We start from the raw sequence: 24,282 nt of genomic DNA on the forward strand, positions 1-24,282 counted from the left end.
ATCTCGTTTACAATTAATCGCGTAACTATTTTCTATTTTTTTGTTTTTTTTTTATCTTTTCAATGATTCACATTAGAAGCTTTCACGGTCAGAATTTCTCTTATAAAATTATATATATTTTAATAAAATTTATATATATTTATAAAATATAATAATTATGACCTCTTACAGGTTTACAATTGCTATAATCTATACTTTAATATGTCCTTTGTTTCGCAACTTGCTTTGTATTTTTAATTTTAATTTTCTAGCTACTCTATAAACAATATGTTCATAATTTGCCTTTAACTCTCCACCAGCCACCTTCTTGCTCTTGTAAAACTTTTCCCTCTTTTTGTAGTTTGCGAAGATGCTGTTCCACAGTATATGCTGCAATAAGCCACTTGTCTGGCATATCCTGTGCAAAAAATGCTATTCTTTATTATTTCAAATTAAAAATTAGCAATTTTGAAAGTATATATTCTCAAATCGATTTTACCTTGTACATCAATTTAACAATTTCTATCCCAGTTATTGGTTTATCTTCCTGTTCTTCCAGTATTCGCAGAATCTCCTTTTCTCTCTGTATCCTATGAGTGATGTAATACTCTATACGCGGCAATGGATCATTCAGAACCGGTCCGTGGCCTGGATAAATTATCTTGGGCTGCATCTCCAGGATCTTATCCAAGGACAACAGGTAATCGTGAAGGTCCTCAAAGACCGATGTGCCTTCTCCGAGGATGCAATCGCCGCTAAATAGGATATTTTCATCTTGCAACAGTAGACAAATATGATCGCTAGTATGTCCTGGGGTGTATTTCACCTGGAGCTTCGCCCCTTCGACTTCCACCACTTGCTCGTCCTTCAGAGGCTTCCACTGGATAGCCTTCTCATCGTTCGAGCTGTCATCATCGTTTGCTGATCGTGGCAGTTTCCACACAGTGGGTTGCTTGTCCAAGGGAAACAGACTCTTCAACAAGTTCCGCACAGATTCCACACCTCCAATGTGATCGTGATGCCAATGGGTGACCACCAAGTGCTCGACGGTCGCGTTTTCCTCTTTCAGAACGTTATTTAAAAGCTTTACGTAGGCGTCAGCTGTTTTCTTTTCTCCAGAATCGACTAGTACACGTCTGTAACAATGAGAGATATAATTTACTTTCATTACAAGAACAAGAATAGTTTTTGTTTCTATATTGGATATTTCATTAATTTTCTTTCTGAGAATTTAATTAGTACTAAGTTTTTGATTGTAATTTAATTAACATTTATTTACTCCAATATTTTAAAATATGATTTGCATGATCGATAATTCACTGTGTAAATTTACTGTCAGTATTATTATAAATCTTTGTTTTTTTAATTTTAATAATAGCTGAAAAAGTTTACTCTTTTATATTCTTTATCTTTCAGTTAAACAAAGTTTTCATAAAGATATAAAAACTGTCATTTAACCTAAAAAAAAAGTTCTACATGCTCTGATTTTCAATATCAAATATAAAACAGTTTTACCTGATATTGCCTTAATTTTCATACAAGAAAATGCAATTGAAAAAATCTATTTTTACAAATTCTAGGTAGCTCGAATTTATTTATTTATTCAATCTATATATAATAATGACTGACACATGTTTTCTAAAATATTTCAACATTTTCAAGCATGTTAATTAATAAAAGTGACATTTCTTTTTCATATCCAAATAATTCTGGAAGATGATGAAATAAGCTAAATAAAACGTGTCCAAGTGGAAATGTGATAATGAAACTCGTGTAACTCCATTGTATACATATGACATATGACACATGACACATCACCTGCGCCCTGTCCCCACGAGATAAGTATTGGTGCCCTGTAATGTCATCGGCCCCGGGTTGCATCCCAGGATCCGAATCACTTTGCTGGAGAGCCTCGCTATAGGCGGCAAATTCGTCAAAGTTGTCATGATTCCTCCGCTCGTTTCGTTCACTCGCGAGACATCAGTCAGAATGAGAAGCCAAATGATGAGAAGCGGAGATAAGACTTTGGAATTTGATTTACACATTTACGCGTGTCACGTAATAGATATATGCCTGTCAGCGTCATAGATTTATCTTTAGGCAGTGGATGATGGAGCATGTTACATCTATTTCCTCGAATCGTGACACAGATGTTTATTCAGCGATGTTTATCCTCAAATTATATTTGTTACCGACAATCGGTCATGTAGACTCCTGTATAAAAATTTACCTACAGTCGCTCGTTTCAACGTAGTACTTTTCTCGACCACGTGATCCTAAGATAGCACTTCGTGGTTTTTGATTTGGTACTCGAGGTTGAAAAGTGGCGGTTCTACGCGTGAGAGGATATATTTATGTTAAGATTAAACTGGATGTGTTGATGTATTTAATTCTGCATTTAATTCTGGACTAGCTTCATTTCCTCGAGCATCTGGAAAATGCTACAGGGCCAATAATCTCAGGTTCTTCCTACAATTTCGAGATTTTTTATTCTATCTCTCTCTATCTTCATCCTTTACTTATTTATTTCATTTGCAGCAAAGTGACAATAGGATGATGACAAGGACCTTAAACTGGAAAAGGTTTCAAGGTCAACAATCTCTCCAGTTCTTCCCACAATTTCCTACTATATTTTATTATCTCATCTACTACCTTTTTCTCCCTCCACCATCCTTTGCCTGATGTTTATTTTTCTTATTTTCAATGGAGCGAGGTGATAAGAGTATGACCAGAACTGTTTCGAGCAACTGAAAAGGACTACAAGGTTAACAATTCTTCACAGGTTTTTTCTATCATTTTCCTACTAAATTCTTCATTAGCTCATCTTCCTGCTATCTTTGTTTATCTTTCTCCATTTTTCCTCTAATGTGTTTATTTTTCTTATTTTCAACGCAGCAAGTTGACAAGAGGATGACAAAAACTGTCTTGAGTAACTGGAAAAGGCTATAAATTCAACAATCTCCTCAAGTTCTACCCACAATTTCTTACTTCATTCTTTCTCTCTTCATCTCCATTCTTCACCTAATGCATTTATTTTTCTTCTATTCAATACAACAAGATGAGTAGAGGATGACAAAAACTGTCTCGAGCAACTGGAAAAGGCTACAAAGTTAACTATCTCCTCACAGGTTTTTCCTATTATTTTCCTACTAAATCTTCATTATCTCATCTCTCTTCATCCTTCGTCTAATGCGTTTGTTTTTCTTATTTTCAATGCAGCAAGGTGACAAGAAGGATGACAAGAATAGGCGCGCGCGTGCATGATGGCTTGATGGCTTCGCGTAGGACGTCGCACCCGATGCGCTTATAAAACGGTGAATGATGTAACGCGAGCCTCCACGTGTGTCTCGCTTACTATATCGATAGCGGAATTCTGTGTCGGCGCCTCGCAGCAGGAAAACAAACCAGCGAACCGCGCAGCACGATGCTATAGTCAAAGTTGATGTAGTACAGTATAGTTTCATTGTTATAGTATTTCTTTTTGCAGTCTGATGCGAAAATAGACATTCAAAGAAATATACATATTATATACTATATATTATATTTATATGTATATTATATATTATGTTATTTATAATGTTATATAGTATATTTAATGTTATATGTTATATATTAAATATTTTATTTATATATAATATATTTATAATATATAAATATATATATTATATATATAATAATTTAATATAATATATAATATAATAGAAAAATGATAAATATCAATATATATTGCATGAATATTTTACAAACAATATGCAAACTTAATTCATCGCATCAGACTTGAAAAATAAACAGTTCAATGTATAATAGCTGATAATTTATAGCGCGATGTGATTCTTTCTCGAAATCACAACTCGTACGAGCTTATATTTTTGTTTTGTCGCGTTATTTGCAACGCGCAGTTTTATCGGATGTCACGTAAAAGTTTCGTCACGCTGACCTAAAGACACGCTTTATCTACAAATCATTCATAGATTATTCCTATCGAGACGACCTTAAAAAAGTTGCACCCCTCTGGTGCACGCGATCTACCTCTGTCTCGCCGTCTAAAGACCAATAATTATCTCTATGTGAATTATTTATTGTGACACCAGAAACATCATCCTCGACGAGATGATTTGAAAGCTGAGATTTCCATCCCGTTCGTGTCACTGATAATAATTAACAAAACTGCAAAAAACTCCGCGACTGAGAAATATTATATATATATTATATTACATATGTGATAATTGATAATAATGCATTATATCGTATTACAGAAAGAGAGAGAAAGAGAGGAGGAATCTTTTTCTGCGCATATTTGCGACTCGACTTGATCTTGGGGGCTTCCTGCGCGATAAAAGCTAGTCGCTCTCCTGGGATTGGAACAGCGGAAGTTTGGCCTCGTCTTCCGATACCAAACACCTTCAAAGCAGGATCAACGACACACTATTGCGCGTCTACTCGGAGATAACGACGTGGAGGAGGCCACGCGATCGTCGATCACGAGCACGACGGCTGATTCCGATGGGTTGTTCCGCGCGCGAATCTTCTTGGTGCAATGATAACGCGAGATATGTATTTGCAGGGAGAGAGAGAGATAGAGAGAGCAGAACTACACCCGAAATAAACAAACAATTTATTTCGGAATAAGCATGGGTGGTCTGTGGCATCGACACGTGCAGTCACCCTCGAAAAAAGCGGTGCATGGCCCTGGCCGAATAAAGCCGCGACAAAACAGGATGCGAGCGAGAAAGAGAGAAAGGAAAGTGGGAACTTGTGCTAATGTTCTGGAATTACGTGCCGCAAGGTGAGAAATATTAATAAATCTCATCAAATCTTGCTATTGTAGAGAGATTTGATATCGAAAAGTAAAAGCATATTCTCTAAGAGTTACAATTTATACAGATGTATATAAAAAATGTATGAGATGCGAGAGAAACTAATATATGCGATCTTTACAAAACATTCTAGAAGACGGGTCATTGGATTTGCAGAAAACGAGAAACGAGGAAGAGGAGTGGAAAATACATCTAGCAAAGATGCAGAAAGGAGTAAATGAAACGTGGAGATCCAGAAGAGAGAGAGAGAGGGAAGAATAACACAAGAGGACACAAGAAAAGTATGCGAAGAAAGAAAGAAGGAGAGACCTGGACGAAGGCCCGACGCGACGAGATGCTGAGGTGGAGGAGAGAGACAGAGAGAGACAGAAGACGCAGGTTGTGCGTGACGCTCGGAGTGCGCCGTGACGCCATGACGTATCGACCGCGTTCGCCACGCGCGCTGACGTCACGATCACGGCCCGAGTCAGACTTGGAGCACGTGAACAGCACGCCTGCGATCACGCGGTCGCGGCCTGACCGGGCTACGTCGATTGGTCGATCCTCGACGAGCCCCTCGTCGAGATTGGTCGTGCCCGCGCGTTGCGCGTGATCACGTCGGCGCGCTCCCGAGCCAGCCTCTGGCCAGACCTGAGAAAGCTTCATTGCGCTGCGAGACGCCCGTCCGTTACGTCCTGTGGATCAGTCGCTCCACTTTTGCCAAAGAGGGCTCGGCGCGCTCGTATATAAGTTCACTTTTTTTGTCTGCGAATTTTCGGTGTTTCTCGATTTGAACAAAACATTTTTTCTTGCTCTTTGAATTGTCCTGGTGTGACGGTTCCTGGTCCAGATATGGATGCGAACCAGGTGCCTCTTTCGCCGCCGGCCTCGCCCCAGCTGAAACACACAGTAAGTGACAGCGAATTAAATGTACCGCCACAACATTATCCGCCGCTGCCCGCGAAACTCAAACGTTTTCCACGAATTCGCTTCTGTGCGCGAGATATTTTCATTGTTTGCTACTACGTCATCTCCGTTAGGGTTGATTGTAGCTGTACGCGCAGCAGAATTATTTTTTTATCATGGATAGTATAAGGAATTGTATGAAATTAAGAAATATTTCATTGTATAATATTTCTTCAAATTTTTAATTAATTTTATGATGTAAACTTGAATTTTAACATGAATTATCTCTATAATCAACCCGTAAATTTAAATTTTATCGAAGTAAGGTCTATTTCTAATTAATTGAAAAATAACTTGATAATAAATATGAATCAAAATAGAATGAAAAAAGATATAAGAAACTAATCTAAAACTGATAAACCTCACGAATGTTAGGAATAGATAAATACGAATATTTATCTAATTCAAACATTTTCAAGGATGAACAAAGAATCGCTTGTCTGGTTTACTCTTTAATCACGTCTACTTTATTATTATGCATCGGAAGACCTATACTCTTCAAGTCCTCATTTCATTCGTGTAACTAATGCTTCATTTGCAACCGAATGACTTCATCCAATAGACAATTGTGTGATAAACAACTCTTTATTTTGCAGGTGGAACCGCTGCAGCTATCGTTCAGCGTTGCGGCTCTGCTGGGGGACAAACTCTCAGACCGGAAGTCCGTGCGGAAGAGCGACGTGGGTTCCCATCCCGCATTGCCGCCCACCCCTCAACCTTCAGACTCTGAGGAAGACGAGCCGCCCCGTAAGCGGCGATGCGTCGAGCAGTGCGAGCTAGCGAAGGTATATATCTAAAATAGATAGTCGTATCGTCGCTCGACAAAAAGCCGCTTTGCTTTCCAATACGTCTCCCACTCTTTCCCTCCCATTTCCTTTCGATTTCTCTTCTTCTCGACTTAATCGACTGGAACGGGCTGGAGAGCGGGCTCTTGGAGTCGCGTTGCGATACGATTCCGTTCGAGCGCGCAACAACTTGGTTTGCTTCACTTCGCCTTTATTTATCCTTCGAGTAGGCGTATCTTCCAGCGGTACTTTCGACAAAAATGGAGATATCGGTCTTTGCTGCAATCTGTTATGAATCGATAAAGTCTTTTTTTTGTATATATAATAAGTAGCTTCAGTTATCTCTTCAATTATCTATTGTTCGTTATTTAATTATTGTTATTAAATGTCTTCTCATTTCTCATATTTCTTCCGAGAATAGACTAGAATTTTTTCCCTGGTATCAGACATTGAAATGTCTTATCAAATTGATATCACTCCTCGCTTTGATTTCAGTTGCTGCTAGACGGCACGCCGCCGCCGAGTCCGGAACCAACCCGGGTTTCGGTAATAATGCGGGCCAATCGGGACGGCACCTGCAGTCCGGCGAATCTCGCGGGGAGTACGGCGACCAGCCGACTGGTACCAGTACCACCACGTGACTCGGCCGCGCTCAGTCCGCGAGCGAACGTGCGAGCGAACGCTGCGGAAGCGCAACCACCGGTGGAGGACGTCCTTCGCAATATAAAATTCAAGATGAGCCTGCGCAAGGAGGAGATTATCGTTAACAGCAAGAACACCGATCGTGAGAGCTGTAACCAGCCGCAACAGCAGCAGCAATTACCAAAACTGCAACCCCTGGCACCTAAACCAGCTCCGATCGTGGTGACGGGTCTGTTGGGCTCTCCTCTGGTTTTGCCGCGAGCACCTCTTCTTTTGGTAACCAGCGCGGCACCGACTACAGCCACCGCGACGACCACGACGATGAGCTCAAGCGCGGTGGAGACGCGTCGTCGGGTGTACGAGTGCGAGCATCCAGGCTGCGGCAAGAACTACTTCAAGTCGTCGCACCTGAAGGCTCATACGCGCACCCACACGGGCGAGAGACCGTTCCCGTGCCCCTACGAGGACTGCAGTCGTCGCTTCTCCCGCAGCGACGAGCTCTCGCGGCACAAGCGAACCCACACCGGCGAGAAGAAGTTCGCCTGCGTCGTTTGCCAGAGGCGATTTATGAGGAGCGACCATCTGGCGAAGCACGTGAAACGCCACGCCAGAGATAAGACCTCATCATCGTCCTCGTCGTCGTCCTCGAACGGTCAGATCTCTGCCTCTCAGCTGGCCCCGACGCATCTGAGAGTAAATCTACTTCCGGTGCTTGCGCCGCGATTAGCGTCACGACCAGTTCAGCAGTTTGTATCACCTCAGCTGGCGGCTTGAAGGATGCTCACGACTATTTAATGTCTATTGGAAATCTTTCACGGTCTTGATGCGTCTTAATCAGGATCCCGGAATTGCTCCCGGCGCAATGGAAGCTGAAGATGAAGAGTTTTCTTGATGGTTCGAGCGCGCTGTAATAATGAAGACTGGAATGATCTATAAATGGTGGATAAGAGTTGAAGATAAGAATTAAAGCATCCGATGCTGGATGTTTTAATTAAGGTACAAAATTGTACCCAGCGTACGGAAGATAATGACTTTGTTTTTTTCTGATGGAGCGGTACCGATTGGAAACACGAGCATAATTCAGGGATAATCTGGTTAATCGGAAGAATGTCTCTTATGAAGACATATAATGAAGAAGATTTCGACGTTTCAAGATTACCGAATACAGACGAGAATAAATGTCAAATGAGCAGGAACGAAGAGCGAAGTGAGCCGTACTTAAGCAAAGGCACGAGACGGCGATAGGTCGTTATGCAGAGGACTTTGTTGTCGTTCGCAAACCGAGTACCTATAAGTGTGTCTGTGATTTGTGACGCGTGAAGGCTAGTGTACCGTTTAGTTGAGAGATTTACTATCTCGAGAATCACTCGCGGGGAGTCAGGCTCATATTCATAACACATATTCAGCGTTAAATGTGGCCATATTGTATGTTGTTCACAATCGGAATGATTAATTGCGATTGTCACGTTTAAATAAAATGAATTCGGATAGTTAGATTAGTCGCATTTAACGCTAAATATATGGGATATAAAAACAGATTTTAAATTTCCAAGGGTACCAATTAAAGTTGCTCGATTCTTCGCTGGTCGGAGATTCTTTGTAGACGATACAGAAGTCTAAAGAATGCATCGACAAGGCATTTCAGATATATTTTCTCGGATATTGCTTAAATTGTTTTTAGATTTTTGTATTGTTTAACTTACTATCGAGAATTGCTCTGTAATATCAAGTGCGTTGATTGAGATATAGAAAGAAAAATTATTTATTTACGAATAAGAAACAAAACCTTTATATATATGACGATTTACATATAGACTTATGAAATTATAATCGCTATAAGTTGACGACTATAATTATATATGTACATATTTTAAATATAAATAACGCAAGAGCGGCAAAGATGCAAACAGCAAAAAAAAAGATCGTTTATCGATGAATTTTATTAATTGTCAAAAAATTACGAGAAATTGTTTTCTACATTCTTGAGCTATTTGAAATATTCTTTCTCTGTTCAGAGTTTATTTTATTACCGAGGTTATTTTTATACCGCTTACAAAAGAGTATGCTTGTGTTGTAACTTTTAAAATATCTAGAATTACGAATGTATATATGTATATGTATGTATCACATAGCCAGGTAAAAACTTTACTTGGCGACTTTATAAGACTTGAGTGGAAATATCGTTAAAAAAGCATATAAAGATTTTTCTACAATCAAATAAATTGTATACTTTCGTAAATCATTACGAATTCTCGTTCCTTTTGTGTTTCTTTCCCTTTATAACTTTTTTTGCGATTTATATCGATATCTAAATTCAATACATTTTGCGAATAAAAACCGTAACAAATATTTTTATTAACAATCTTTAATATTTTCTTTTAAATAATAGCAAAAAGTAAAATTAAAAAAATGAATGATTACAAAGATGATGTCTAAAAGAGCTGAATCTTGCGGTGGTGGATGGACAGTGGAGGCGCGAACTTGAATTCTGTAGGGAAGGTCACGGCTCAAGATGACTGACGATAACGAAAGGGAGACGATGTTAAAAAATGTACGGCGTAAGCAACTTACATAGGTATGCGATACCAAAGAATCGATGACGTTGCTCTTGGGAAAAGGAATTTATGGACACAAGGTAGTGTCATGTGAATATCAAATGCCCGATTCAGATTCCCTACATCAATAAAATTGCTTTTGTAAAATAATCACTCACTGTTAGGAAGATTAACTTTAGGAAGATTAACAACTTATTAGAAATGTATCTACATTTATATATCTATTAAAACGTGGTTTACTTATCAATAAGATACAATCGGCTAATCATTTGTTGTCAAAAGGTCGACTGATATATATATATATATATATATATATATATATATATATATATATATATAAAGAAAAAACATTTGCACCGAAATTTTTCCTCGTTATTGCCTCAGCTTTTCTTATCTGTTCGAGCTTTTAATAAATTCTATTTATAATTCTATTTAATATAATCTACACTAATAATATAAATTATGAATCATATATGTTTTATAAGAAACAGGATAAGATAATATTAAAAATAGCAACATTTATTGAAAATGATGAAATAATGAATATTGGTCACTTTAATTGATCTTATCGAGTTCTATCAGAATGTGTACGCTATATTTACATTCGCATATATATATCGCTTTGAAAGAGAATAAATTCTTATGTCTGGTTACATTTTTCATTCAATATTTTACGACACACAATAATCATATCATCTCCTGCGAGACGTCATGCTTTTTCGACTCAAATATTAATTCTTCATGTTTTATGGAATTTTTTCTGTGGAAAATTTTACACTTCAATTATTTTTAAAAAAGAAAGCGATATACTTTTGTATTGAAATTATTCTAAAGTGTCTTTAAAGAGAGAATTGAATGATATTCGGAGACTGCATAAACAGAATTAGCCAACATCTTGCGTGTGTATATGTAATTATATGTACCTTTCCATCAAATATCTGCCAGACATGAATGTTATCGAACGGCGAGACTTTTATCGCGTGTGTCATCTAGACTACACATTTCCAGACAGTTTCTTATCGCGGATAATTATGAAATAAAGGTGTACAATTGATAATTTCTTGCGCTATAGAGATTCGGAAAACAAAGTATAAATAATGGAAAATATATGAAACGTCGTTTCTCTTCAGACGGTGATTTTTAATCATCTTCGCTCCAGAACTTTTCCGGTCCACAAAAACAGATGCATTATAACGTCGTCGCATACCGATGTCTTTCTCTCGCGAAATCTCCAATTTTCTTGCATCAGCCAAGGACTCGGTCTCATTGAGCGATACATAATGTCACAAACAGGTGTGCTGGACCGGTAGATGATGCAAAATATCCTCGCGATTACGCTTCCTTTATTCCACTTTAAGCCTTTATTAAAATTCATTTTTCTGTGAAAAGAAGTCTGCGCGATTAACTTTTAGACCCTGCAAATTAAAAAAACGCATTCGTATGTGTCTGCATGGAAATTTTCGAAAGACGTCATTTTTATCCTTCGCGATTTTCTTGTTTTTATACTTTTTTCAATATTTAATATTTTCAAGAGTGCAACATTTCTCGATTATTGCATCAAGCTAAATATTTCCATTCAAGATTGCGCTTCGTGCAATTTTAATGATTTGAATGATATTAATTACTCCGAACCCATTAGCTTTTTTGCGATTTATTAAACGCAAAGAAAACTATAATTTCCGCTTATATAATTACAGTTTAATTGCGAAAAAACGAATTAATATTAGAACAAGTATGGAAGAAAGATAAAAATTTTTTAAATCTTTAATGACAGGAAATATTGGATTGGAAAATAATATGATCGGTAATCTGAATAAAAGACAAGTTGAAACAAAATTTAATATAAACTCTTTATTTCTGATCAATTTTGCAAAAATAAAAAATGTACAATTATTGTATATAAGTGGTTTTGTAATTTACAAGGCGTATTTATATAAGAATATATCAAATGGCGTATTTGCGGTATATAAAACTCTCCGTATAATGATAAATGCAGGACTTTATCTACAATGTGTTCGCGGAAAGTCGCTGAATGGATTGTATAAATTCCAAGTCGAAAAATAGAGTACTTTTAAAGTTGTAACAGTCTCTCTACGCATTATCACGCATTAATTCTTCTTGATTTACACGCGGAAACATATCGTGTTATAACTCGAGTAAATAAAATCGTGTCAAGTATAGCGAAAATTAATATACATATATTAATATATATGTATATATATATTTTCTTTCATTGTGAAACATATTATTTACAAATTTTTGAATTTGTAAATATTAGCTAATTGTAAGTCTATTTTACACAATAATAGAGGTGAAAAAAATATATTAATCTTATAAATATTAAGAAACAAAAATATTCTTTTAGCTATTTCAAGTGTAAAAAATGTGTACACACGAGATATAACAGATGCAAATCCTAAATTGAGTTGCATGATAACAGAGTTAACTCTCATACCTTATTTCAAGAAACTTTCCTCCTTCTGAAGCGAACTAGTATAAAGCTAGTATATCTCTCTCGGATGAAAGTTAATCGATGCCATTATAAATTCCTATAAAACTTTTATTGCGGGTGGAATTTTCGCGTAGAGTCGGCCGCCATGTCGAATAATAATTTGCATGGTCTGAAACACTCGCCGTAATGACTCTGGAACTCTTCCATCTTCTTGACGAGTCGATGAGCACCATATGCGTCCACCCAACGGAACGGACCACCCGTGAAGGGCGGAAAACCCAAGCCAAACACAGCTCCTACGTTGCCTTCCAACTGAGAAATATAAATATAGTTTATAAGTGAAAAGTATCAAATGCAATAAAAATGTAACATTCTTATGCTACTTATGCACTTTTGTGTTAGTGTATATATATATAATGTACAATAATATATAATTATACACATATAATAATAATATAATAAATATTATATTTATCATAATATAACATAATAATATATAAGTGTATTTACTTACAGGATTAGCTAGAATATTTTCTTCCAAGCAAAGCACCGCTTCGTTGACGAATCGCGAGACCATCCTCAGTTGACGGTCTTCGTCGGATGTGCTACCTTTAGGCTCGAGTGTGTATTTCTTCAAAATGTCCAACGCGCCGGGATTTACTTCCCTGTTCTTAGAGTTGGCTTCATACACGAATATACCTTTACCAGATTTGCGTCCTAAAATTCACACAAATTTAGAGTTCTAGCGTAATTTAATTTTTTATAGTTTGTAATAATAATATTTTCCCACGTTTATTTAATAATTTATCATGTCACATAATTTTCTTCAATTAAAGTGCTTTTTTAAACAGAATTAAACAATAGAATTCCAGTTGTATCGCGATAAAATATTTACCGAGAAAACCAGCTTTGACCATGTCGCCAAGAATATTCACATTTCCTCCTTTAAAACGCTCGCCCAAAACTTTGTCGAGATCGACGCTGATGTGAGCACCCACATCAATACCGACTTCATCGGATAAAGTAGCTGCGCCGACAGGGAAACCGAATGTCTTCGTTAGCTTATCCAAGTGAACTGGATCTACACCTTCCTATTTTATCACAAATTATATGTTTATAGTTCACAATTTAGAACAGTGTACTATATACCAACATAAGATATAAATGTAAAATAACATCGATCATACTAATAAGTAATCATAGATATTGCTTGAAAGATAATTTTCACTTTTTGTATTTTCTATAAGAAATAATTATTCGACAAGTATCACTCACTTGCATCAGTCTAATTGCTTCTGCCAACATAGCGGACAGTATTCTTGTGGTGTAGAATCCGGGACCGTCACCGACTGTGATGACGGTTTTGCCTTGTTTCAAACCGACATCTACAGCAGTCCTGATAGTTTCCTCAGATGTTCCTTTGTGCGTTATAATTTCTAGCAATTGCATTTTGTCAACAGGAGAGAAATAGTGCATGCCAATCACCTGCAAAGAATCACGTCTTGATAATTATACATTATACACAATTATATTAAAATTTTCACTTTATTATAATTAAATAATATTTATTTTACTCTGCACATTTGATTATATTAAACTTAATTTTTCAAATTAATATATAGATGTATTTACTTTATCAGGACGACTGCTACCAGCAGCAATCTTTGTGATGGGAATCGCAGACGTGTTGCTTGCGATAATGCAGTGATTCGGCACTATAGATTCAATCTCCTTTAGGACCTTGTGCTTAATGCCGATGTCTTCGAATACTGCTTCAATCACTATATCGGCATCTTTGAAGGAATTATAATCTAATGTCGCGTCGAGATGCGAGAGAAATTTATCCTTCTCCACACTGCATAGAAAATTTTTATTGAAAATATTGCATGTTATAATTTTGCTTTCTTTTACAGGAAAGATATCAAACCTGGACATTCGTTTACGCTTCACAGCACCATCTAGGCCTTTTTGAATCTGGTTTATGCCACGAGCGAGTCCAGACTGGTTGGTGTCCTTCATAATCACATCGTAACCTTTGTCGATGCTAACTTGGACAACACCTGCGCCCATCAAGCCGGCGCCGACTACAGCAATTTTTCTGTACAAGATAATGCAATGAAATGATAATTATACTGAAGAGCATAGTTGGTTTAAAATAAAGCAACATAAAGAAATTATTTTTTTATGAATATTTTAAAATCAATTAATGAATTAATTGTTTAATTATTTGTTTAATCATTTCACTTGCAAATTTATTGAAAGACGTACTTGACTGCACTCTTGGCCGGGCCGAAACGATTTTTTTTACAAGCTGTCTGGCCGAAGAACAAGCTGGTGAGACCCTTACACTCCGGTGTAACCGCTAGCTGACCAAATCCCCTGGCTTCAGCGTCGAATCCGACGACCGGACCCTTATCTAAACCGGTTCTCACAACTTCCAAGATTTTAAGAGGTGCAGGATATAAACCACCCGTTGCTTTCATCACCTGAGCCTTTGCTCTCTTGAATATCTGATCTTTGACGAAATTGAAAGATAGAACCTGTTGTGTTATCTTGTCTACGAGAGACTTTGGACCACGTTCAACTTTCAGTTTCCCATTCGCAAGATCCTGTGCAGCTTTCACTGCAGTTTCTTCCAAATATCTTATTGTACTAAAAAAAACAAGTCGATTTTTAAGAATATGATATAATTTCGTTGATAGCAGTATTAAACTTTTTATTCTATAGACTATATATATATATATATATAATTAATATGAGAAATGGCAAGTATCTTCTAAATGAGATTAGAAATTCGAGAGATTGTAACACAAGTCAATTATTAATATTTAAATAATTATAATATCAAAAAATAACTACTTTTTTTTTTAAAGAAATTAGGTGGTAAAAAATTTAAAGTGTGGATTTATATTAAGAAGTATGTTTACTTTTGTTCGGGCGTTTCGATTCCTGGACCGAGACGATTCACCACGAGATCCACTAGTCCGAATTTTTTCGCTTTGTCAGCTTTAAGCATTTTACCAGTGAGTATCATATCTAGAGCGTTAGGAAGGGAAACCAGTTGGGGCAAACGCTGAGTACCACCGCCACCAGGAAGGAGGCCAAGCATTACTTCTGGTAATCCTAATCTGGTGTGTTTATCGTTAACGGCGAGTCTGTAATGACACGCTAATGCGACCTAAACAGAAAATAATCAATGTGATGAATAATCCTTCCCTTTGTGTTTATATGAAATTTTTATTCCGTTTTCTACTTTATATTCTCACAAATTCTTTTCATTTTAATTATATTATTAGAAATGAGTTACCTCCAAACCTCCACCAAGACACGTGCCATGAATAGCAGCAACAATCGGTTTGTTACTGTTTGCTATTAGATCCAGAATTCTATGACCCTCCTTCGTCAGTCGGTATCCGCCTTCCGCATCCTTGATAGCTTGTAACATAGGAATGTCCGCACCAGCTATAAAATTGTTTTCTTTGCCGCTAATTAGAACTGCAGCGTTTACAAGCGAATTTGATTGAATTTCAGTCAGCAACTGTTCTACTTCCGCCATTACTTCTGTGTTCAAGGTGTTTAACTACATTAACAATAAATAAAATAAAGATCAGCATTAAACGATTTTATTTTCTTTTGTGATAAAATAATCTTTATTGTTCTCACGAGTTTGCAAGCAACATAATTATAAGTGCATATTGCATATTATTTGTATATTATATATTACCTTGACACCTGGTGAATCGATGGTAATGACCGCTACATCGTTCACAATTTTACATTTAAAATGTTTCCTATTTGCCTCGGTTGCTAGTGTTCTTAAAGGTTGATATAAACCTGAAAAAATATAATAAAAAATGTAAAATATAAGAGAATTTAAATATCCTTTCTGTCTACAGAAACATATAATATTCTCTCTCTCTCCTCAATATTTTTTAAAACTTTAATTTCTATTCTTATTGTATTCTATTTATTATTATACTTTTTATCACTTTTAATATTTATGTATAACAATATAAACCATTTAATACTTTATATAAATATCATCCTATTAATAAATCAAATATCCAGTATAAATTTTGCTTAAAGATATAATTGTTGAGAATCTCATTTGTCTAGAACTGCTTCTATGATATATTATACATTTGATATATTATTTTGTCTCTGTGTTTGTATTTCAAGTTTTTTGAATATTTTAATAATTTGATTTCTAATACCCTTGATTAAAATAAAGTTAATGTCATATTTCTGTTTTATGTTAAATGCATTTAAAACTTATATATATTTAACACATGTTTATTTTGAAAATTTAATTTAAAAATATATCTTATTTTTAGACAAGTAACTTTTTCTTATTGAATATAAACTCATATGAAAATTGTTTCATTTAGTAAAAAGTACTATTAATACTAATTATATTATCTCAATCTAATTTCACACTTTTTTTAAGATCTATAAATATTTCCTTCTCTACTACATGTTTATGTACTGTTCTTTTGTTTCATTCAAGTATATCTTTATTCATGTGCAAAGTATTTCTAAAAAAAGCTAAACAAAAGAAGAATAACAACTCATTTAATCTCTTCAGCTACACTATCTACATATACTTGTATATACACACTTGCATTTTCTTTTCATCTATACTTATTACATTAAAAAGTACATAAAAAAGTACTGTGGAAAATGTTTTTATAAACCCTGGAGTATTTTTTACATTTTTGAGTGAAACGCGGAATCCTTGAGTTGAACTCAGATACAAATTTAGCAAAAATATTTTTCAGAATGACATAATTTTAGGTATCGCGTCGGGTGCGAGGGTCAATTCTCAGCAATCCTGAGTTAATCATATATATATATATATCTCCCTCTCTCTCTCTCCAACAGGAGATCAAAGGTCAATGTTACTCGACCGGTGAATAATCTATCAATATCTACCCAGTTATATAAAAACGCCAAACTACCAAGTGTCAAAAATCGGTGAATCTCTCACGATGCTGTCTAGAGAATAACAGTTTCAATGAAACCGATGTAATTCACGCCATTGCACTTTGCTCGATCTTCAATTTCTCTCTCTTTCTCTTTCTCTCTAGCTCTTGACTCCAGATTGTTGCCAATTAAAACTTGTTCAAGACGGACCTTTGTATTTTTCCCCAAGCATTTCAATTAACAGGAGATATTTGATTATCCCTCGAATAAAATATATACGCCGAGTTATCTGCGAATACATAATTTTTCTTTCTTCGAAGAGCATACACACATATACATATCGTGTCCCGGTACACGTATACAATCACCTGTGCGTTTCGAAGCGAAGTTCAGATTGGAGCGGGAAAGGCGCGCCAGGGCGCCGAAGAGCCTGCAACTCGCCATGTCTGTCTCGGCCGACTCGGAATTTCGATGAGTTCAGTCGCTCGCTCTCATGAAGTGGACGAAAAACCACGAGTCACGCACACGCGACACTCTCTACGCGAGTGTGTCGTCGCCCAACTGCGGCCGATCCGGCTTCACGTGGGGAGGGAGAGAGAGAGAGAGAGAGAGAGAGTATCGAAATATCGCTCGAGAATCGATAGCGAGAAATTGACAGTTCGCAATTTATCGAAAAAAACGCGGGAAAAAGCAATTTCTAGCTTTTATTGATTTGTGACAGCATAAAGAGGGACCTTAAATTGCATCCGATCGATTCTGCTTCTTTTATCAGCTGTGATTTTTTGATTTTCTTTTTTCGAATTCCTGAAGATTCGAAGAGATAAAATTTCGATATTATCGATAGCCTAGATAGAATCGATACTCTCGATTTTGATGCGCAAAGTGATGAAGACGTATCTTTCTTGGACTTTGACCCATTATGTATTTATTTCTGTCAACGATATATGACATTAATGAATCAACATTTTATTTGACATTATTTATTAATTATGAATGCTAATAATAAACAATAACATTTGTAGTTAGGTTGTTTAATTATATAATGGCAACTTATTTTATTGTGTTTATTATAAAAACCAATTTAAAATAAATATTTTAGATGTTAAAAATTTATTATAAAATAAATAAAATTAATATTAAATTAATAAATTAAATAAACAAATAAATAAATAAATATTAAATTAATATTAAAATAAAATAATAATTATAATATTAAAATTAAATAAAATTATTAATATTGATAATAATGAGGTTACAAATTTGTTACACATATATATGAGATTTAAAAGTACGAAAACATATGAAGAAAGTGTAGAACTTAATAATAGATATTCCATTATTTCTGTCATCTCTTTGCTGTGATTGATTTATTTATTTAAACTTAATTTTTCACCAATTAATTTTATTTTCATCCAGTACGATTAATTAATTCCCTTCGATTAATTATTTACCTTCTGATTCGATTTCCTCTCCAATTTGAACGTCACACATTTTTCTATTAATATAATATATAAGAATAATAAAAATGCTGAAACTGTTATAAAATTGACGATATTACGTTATTACTTTTTTATTATGTAAGGAGTTTACATAAGAAATTGACCAATCACAATTGAATGTGGAGAAGAATACTTACCTGTGATTGGTCAATTTTTTTTTTTTCATGGATTTCACTCATCTAGAATACTCGACTCTATGACTCAATGACCATAGTTACCAACGTAAACATCAATTCTAAACCATATGATCGCTTGTCATCACAATCCAGGATCGCTTGTGATCAAAGATCAAAGGCGGGAGTTGCCCGTCTCTAATCGGGTAATTAGCTATTAGCGCGAGTAATTAAGAATGCGTAAATCGAGTGTCATCCGATTGACGATGTGAATAGTCTTTCATGAGCAGTAGCATAATTTCTACATCTCATGGATGCGATTGAACGCCTAATAATTATTATGATAATTTCGCTTATTAAAATATTCTCTCACACAAGATGCTGATTAATTCAATCATAAAAAGCGTTATTGCGTCTCGCTGAGAAGGCGTGAACAGAGAAAGGATATCTGATTTACGCCTGTTTAGCGTAATCTAGCACCTCTTATGAAAGAGAAACTTCTCTTTGTTATTAGTTACTGTAATTGATCAGGTAGGATAAAAGGATTCGAGATTATATGCTTCAAATGAGAGGTTTTAATGTTTGACTAATAATGACAGGATGTCTGAGAACGCTCACACCAAGGAACAGTGGCAACTTCTGCAGAGTTTACGATCCACTGCGGAAGGTCTATTGATCGATGGAGTGGCCAATGTGTGGAATGTTTACGGTGGCCTAAATCGGTTGCACAATGCTATGGAGCGGATATTTAAACATGGCTGTCGCATATTCGACCCTAATGTTAGTTGCGTTTGTTACTTTCTTCATTGAAAATTTTATCTCTATCATACTTTGAAATATATCAATATTATTATATAATAATTATCTAATTGCAATTAGTAATTATTTTATACAAATCTTGTTGAATTTTAATTATATTCTTATTGCATCAATTTTTATAAACACTTGTGCTATTGCGTGAGTGAGTTTCAATATGAAAATTATAAATACAATTTACTTTAATTGTTTCCAATTATCTAAAAAAATTGTATCACATTTTATATATATTTTTAAGGGTGAGCCAGACTGTTGGATATTCATTCAAGGACTGAATTGGCTTCAGCCTTCTTTAGCAACATCACCAGTATTAACGGAAAATGAGGATTATTTATGCCATTTACCAGCTAGAATAACATCTAAAAAGGACATGTTGTGGTTATACAAGAGGTTATCATTTATTTTATAATTAAACATATATTAGATAATTACACAATATATATATATATAAAAATTTTTTTTGTAGATATATTTAATATATTCTTTAAAGAATTTCTGTTTTGAAACAAATAATAATTAAATTCTAATATATTTACAGTTTAGAAAGTCACTCTTTATCACATAAATTATCATGGCTTCTATCAGATAAGGAACATTTACTATCTTGTCTGGAACCATGGGCCTTTCTTTGCCAAGAGAATCTGGCAGAAGCAACACTTCTTTGTTTACGAGCAATTGAGAGAAACCAATCTGTGCTGCTCACAGAAATTGATCCTTGTTTAGTGAGTAAAATTTTTTGCATTACTATTTCACATTATTTCCAGAACTTGAAATTCTAAATTTTAAAAAAATGTTTAAATTAGAGAAACTTTTGCTTCATTCAAATCAGAGTTGGCATCCATTGTCCAGGGTGGAAAAACCAGTTTTTTCCAGTTTTCTCTACCTGGAAGAAATATATGTGCTGGACAAAATGGACAAAATGGACAAAACTGGAAAAAATTAGAATCAACAAGCTCAAACAAAATCAACTTTATTAAATAAGAACTTTGGTTTTTGACAAACTTTGATTGTTAATCACAACAAACCTCTTTATCTTTCATTTTATCGATTTCTATATTATTTCATATTTGATCTATTTCGTTCATTTTGTCCACTTTCTTCCAGTGCCCTGGACAAAATGAAAAAAAGTGGATAAAATGCCAACTCTGAATCAAATAAAAACAAAGTACAAGATGCAATAATACAAGATATACATTAGTAAATGTGCATAGATATAAGATATACATAAGTTATTATACAATGGATTTTAATGAATTATTTTTATACAGTTTCTGCCAACGTGGCAATCGCCTAAAACGAGTCCCAGACGACATCGTCGCTCGTCCTCCTATCCGGTCAATCTTTCTGGCGCTAATCATATTCTTGCACATGACAAGAGCGAGAAAAGACTCAATAGATTCTTGAAGGTTTCAATGCAATCTTCTTTGACTCCTTCGACGCAGTCTGTGCCCCATGAAATGGACAGCGTCGACAGTCAGACATCAAAGCCTGCACAAATTACTATTGACGACAACGCGCAAAGTGATTCCCAAATCAATAATGACATACCTCTGAAAACATGGAACAGTCTGCCTGCTTTGGTCAAGAGTCACAGTAGTGTTGCAGTGGACAGTTCAGCCGCGACTTCGCCAACTATTCAAGAAAGCAGCGACAATAGCAACAAAAGTAATAACCGCCCTTGTGAATTAGCGAAGATCATCAATATCAATTATTCCGAGTTAAAGCAACCCCTCGATTCCAACATAGATAGGCTTATAACAAAGCCCAAAACACCCATTAGGAAGACAAGAAGCAGGACGAAAGGCAAACATAGCCAGAATAAAAGAATCTCTGCAAATCCGGAAGCTTATTCGAGCATTCATGGAAAGGAAATGAAAAACACAATCGAAGAGACGCGGCCGATAGTAATGACAGCGGAATCGGCGGAGAACAGGTTCATGGATCAGCTGTCGAGGCGCAGGAAGACGTCCTTCTTGGTAAGTTCGGCGCCTGAATTCACGGGACCCTGGAGTCTCGAAGTGGAGGGTCAGAAGGACATCCGTACGCCACGGAAGAGTTTCATGGAGGACGGCGGCAGTAGTGTGCAGCCAATGGCAACCGGTTATTTTCCGCGTCCGGCAGAAGGCCAGAGTCTAACCAGTTTTCTATCTTCGGCGCGATTCTCGCGTGCCCACGACGCCGAGTTGGATCGCGAGAATGCGCACTTCAGCATCTGCGAGGCGATGATCGCCGCTATCGAACAGGTCAAGTGCAACCGGCTGCAACGGTTGCTGGACGCCGACGCGGTTGACGACGAGAGCGACGAGGAGATCAATCGGCTCAAGCAGCGGATTCGGCTGCGACGTCGGCAGCGCCAGGAAGAAAGATGTCGAGGTAAAGGCTGGAGCCGCGGGGATCTGTTGAGCGATGGTAGGACCGACACAACTACTACTACCGACCAGAGCGTCAGTCCATTGTCTACGTCTCCGGAAAATCCTTCGGATAGCGTGTCCACGGATGACTCTGAGCTGGACGACGAGCGAAAATTCAGGAACGGCGACACCCTCGCGTCGACTACGTCATTATCTGACGCGGAACAGCGTCAGCCGAGGTTCGCAACGGAGTCGACCATGAGCGAGAGCAGCGTGTCTGCTGAAGGGGTGGCTCTGTCCCTCATCAGTCGCTTCAACGAGAAGCAGTTGCCTCGGGCTAGCGAGCTGCAGTGGCTGGTTTCCGAGAAGGACGCGCCCCAACGATTATTGCCGATGCCGAAGAGTTGGCCGGTCAGCCCTGATGAGATTGAGATCGAAGACACGCGGACAATACCGCTGAGAGGAACCGTCGAATGGGCCCCGCCGCGACCGCAGATCATCTTCACGCCTCATCCACCGCCGGTGTAAGTGTATGAAACGAGAAGATAATAATTTTGTCAATTAAGTGTCTTGTCTGGATTATATCGAGTTATAAGAAAAATATCATTGACGTAATTATATTGATTAGTCTTAGAAGTATTCTATATATATATTGAATATTAAGATTTTTTTTCAATACTTTATTTTTCTTTTAGAAGACGGACGTGGATAGCGAAGCAGAATTACAGATGCGCAGGTTGCGGCATGAAAGTTGCGGTGAAATACGCCAATCGATTCCGATACTGCGAATATCTAGGCAGGTACTTTTGCACGGGTTGTCATACGAACCAGGTGGCATTTATTCCAGGAAAAATTCTATCAAAGTGGGATTTCAACAGGTAGAAACTGATGTTGAAAACTGTTGATAAAAAGTGTCTTGAGAGCTTTAATGTTTTTTTAATTCTTTGCAGATATCCCGTATCGAATTTCTCGTACAGATTACTGGACAAGATGATGTCGGATCCGCTGTTCCAAGTAAACGACTTGAATCCGCTATTGTACAGACGAATAAAACAATTGGACAGAACGCGAATCCTGCGCACAAAGTTATTCTTTTTGAAAGACTTTTTATTCACGTGTCGATTCGCGAGTAGGTAAGTTTCAAAATCTTTTCACGATGCAAGCATAATATAAATACGCGTTTTCGCGGTATTTTGCAGTGTTCAAAATATGCTGAAGAAGGAGCCGAATTACATTATAAGCGATCCGCATGTATACTCGATTCAAGATCTATTAAACATAAAGTTTGGCGAGCTGTATGTCAAGTTGCAGGAACTCGTTCAAATTTGTTGTGCGCACACTGCAGATTGCGAGGTAACAATATTATAATTATAATTATCAATGTATGTATAATATCGATATTATAATTATTAATATATATAATATTGATGCATTTTTGTCAGCTGTGTCAAGCTAGAGGATTTGTGTGCGAGTTATGCTGTTCCAAAGATGTCATCTTCCCGTGGGATTTGGCAAAGGTGATACGATGCGAAAAATGCGGTGCATGCTTCCATACGGATTGCAAGCAGGACTCTGACAAGCTCGAATGCCCTCGGTGCATAAGGTTACGCGCCAGACGAATTTCGAGAGATGAAAAACCCTGACGAATGACGACGGCGTTTTTTGCCACGCCATTCAGAGTGGGATACGTATATTAAATCATCGTCGATAGATCTTAGAGATTTATTCTCTTATATATCTGTCTCTCATCCTCTTCTAATAAGACTCGTCAGATCAGATACAAAATTTTAGAGCATTTTATAGATGTTTTTTAGATTTATATGTTGTCTGAGATATTGTTATATACTAATTATATTTATGTAAAAACTACACATGCAATACGTATTCGAGAAATGAAAATTCTTGGATACGCAACTCGTTACGATATCATAGAGCAATTTATGATAATTAGTCATGTTCGAGTTCAATTCTGATTTCTGACATATTTGACACGGAGATATTAGAAAAGTTATAGATTACATTTAGATTACATAACTTATTATAGTTATAGATTATCTATAAGAGAAAGTCAATACTTTAATTCTCTGCTGCACTGCGGAAAGAATACTATTTGTGCCTCAGTCTCGAAAAGAAGAATGTTGAATGAATGAGACGTACACATTATAGTGAAGACTGAAGCACTGTGATATATTACATGTCAGATTTCGATTGTTTTGGAATCTAAAAGAACAACTTTAGAAATGTCCACAGGATGATTTTTAAATCTTCCTTGGAATCTGATGTCTTGGAAGATCGATTTACATCTTATAATTAAAAAAAAAGATATAAATCAAATAACTCATTAAACAATATAAGAACAAGTGTAACGTGGCACATTTTTCACAATAAAGAAAGTATACACATAA

General features: G+C 36.3%; 4 protein-coding genes across 7 annotated transcripts; 2 read left to right on the plus strand and 2 right to left on the minus strand.

The window, feature by feature from the left end:
* Nucleotides 1–13: 13 nt before the first annotated feature.
* Nucleotides 14–2,146, minus strand: LOC114935848 (endoribonuclease LACTB2). Its single transcript, XM_029308751.2, has 3 exons — nt 1,798–2,146; nt 479–1,115; nt 14–397 (listed from the first exon to the last, which is right to left on the minus strand). Exons 1-3 carry the CDS (start codon nt 2,022–2,024, stop codon nt 272–274), a joined length of 990 nt encoding a protein of 329 aa, XP_029164584.1. The 5' UTR covers nt 2,025–2,146; the 3' UTR covers nt 14–271.
* Nucleotides 2,147–2,285: 139 nt separating this feature from the next.
* LOC114935847 (uncharacterized) lies at nt 2,286–8,590 on the plus strand. Of its 2 annotated transcripts, none has more exons than XM_029308750.2 (8): nt 2,286–2,441; nt 2,518–2,743; nt 2,875–3,107; nt 3,199–3,426; nt 4,236–4,765; nt 4,930–5,684; nt 6,338–6,526; nt 7,022–8,590. In XM_029308750.2, the coding sequence occupies exons 6-8, from the start codon at nt 5,628–5,630 to the stop codon at nt 7,940–7,942; spliced, it is 1,167 nt and encodes a 388-aa protein (XP_029164583.1). In that variant the 5' UTR covers nt 2,286–2,441; nt 2,518–2,743; nt 2,875–3,107; nt 3,199–3,426; nt 4,236–4,765; nt 4,930–5,627; the 3' UTR covers nt 7,943–8,590. The 2 variants fall into 2 exon arrangements, with proteins under 2 accessions (XP_029164583.1, XP_029164582.1); XM_029308749.2 differs by having other exon boundaries at nt 3,199–3,423.
* A 2,969-nt stretch (nt 8,591–11,559) lies between these two features.
* Mtpalpha (monolysocardiolipin acyltransferase Mtpalpha) lies at nt 11,560–17,674 on the minus strand. Its single transcript, XM_029308845.2, has 11 exons — nt 17,467–17,674; nt 15,900–16,009; nt 15,483–15,755; nt 15,103–15,353; nt 14,444–14,827; nt 14,103–14,273; nt 13,808–14,030; nt 13,451–13,660; nt 13,071–13,266; nt 12,690–12,892; nt 11,560–12,487 (listed from the first exon to the last, which is right to left on the minus strand). Exons 1-11 carry the CDS (start codon nt 17,540–17,542, stop codon nt 12,284–12,286), a joined length of 2,301 nt encoding a protein of 766 aa, XP_029164678.1. The 5' UTR covers nt 17,543–17,674; the 3' UTR covers nt 11,560–12,283.
* Nucleotides 17,675–18,818: 1,144 nt separating this feature from the next.
* Rubicon (run domain Beclin-1-interacting and cysteine-rich domain-containing protein rubicon) lies at nt 18,819–24,282 on the plus strand. 3 transcript variants are annotated; one of them, XM_029308815.2, is made up of 10 exons: nt 18,819–18,916; nt 19,089–19,241; nt 19,310–19,490; nt 19,765–19,916; nt 20,065–20,248; nt 20,795–22,401; nt 22,573–22,755; nt 22,828–23,010; nt 23,077–23,230; nt 23,320–24,282. In XM_029308815.2, the coding sequence occupies exons 3-10, from the start codon at nt 19,311–19,313 to the stop codon at nt 23,518–23,520; spliced, it is 2,844 nt and encodes a 947-aa protein (XP_029164648.2). In that variant the 5' UTR covers nt 18,819–18,916; nt 19,089–19,241; nt 19,310; the 3' UTR covers nt 23,521–24,282. The 3 variants fall into 3 exon arrangements, with proteins under 3 accessions (XP_029164648.2, XP_029164647.2, XP_029164649.2); XM_029308814.2 differs by having other exon boundaries at nt 18,819–19,241; XM_029308816.2 differs by lacking the exon at nt 19,089–19,241.

Source organism: Nylanderia fulva, unplaced genomic scaffold (assembly GCF_048542155.1).
Source record: "Nylanderia fulva isolate GAGA-0341 unplaced genomic scaffold, ASM4854215v1 Scaffold15, whole genome shotgun sequence".
NCBI classification, from domain to species: domain Eukaryota; kingdom Metazoa; phylum Arthropoda; class Insecta; order Hymenoptera; family Formicidae; genus Nylanderia; species Nylanderia fulva.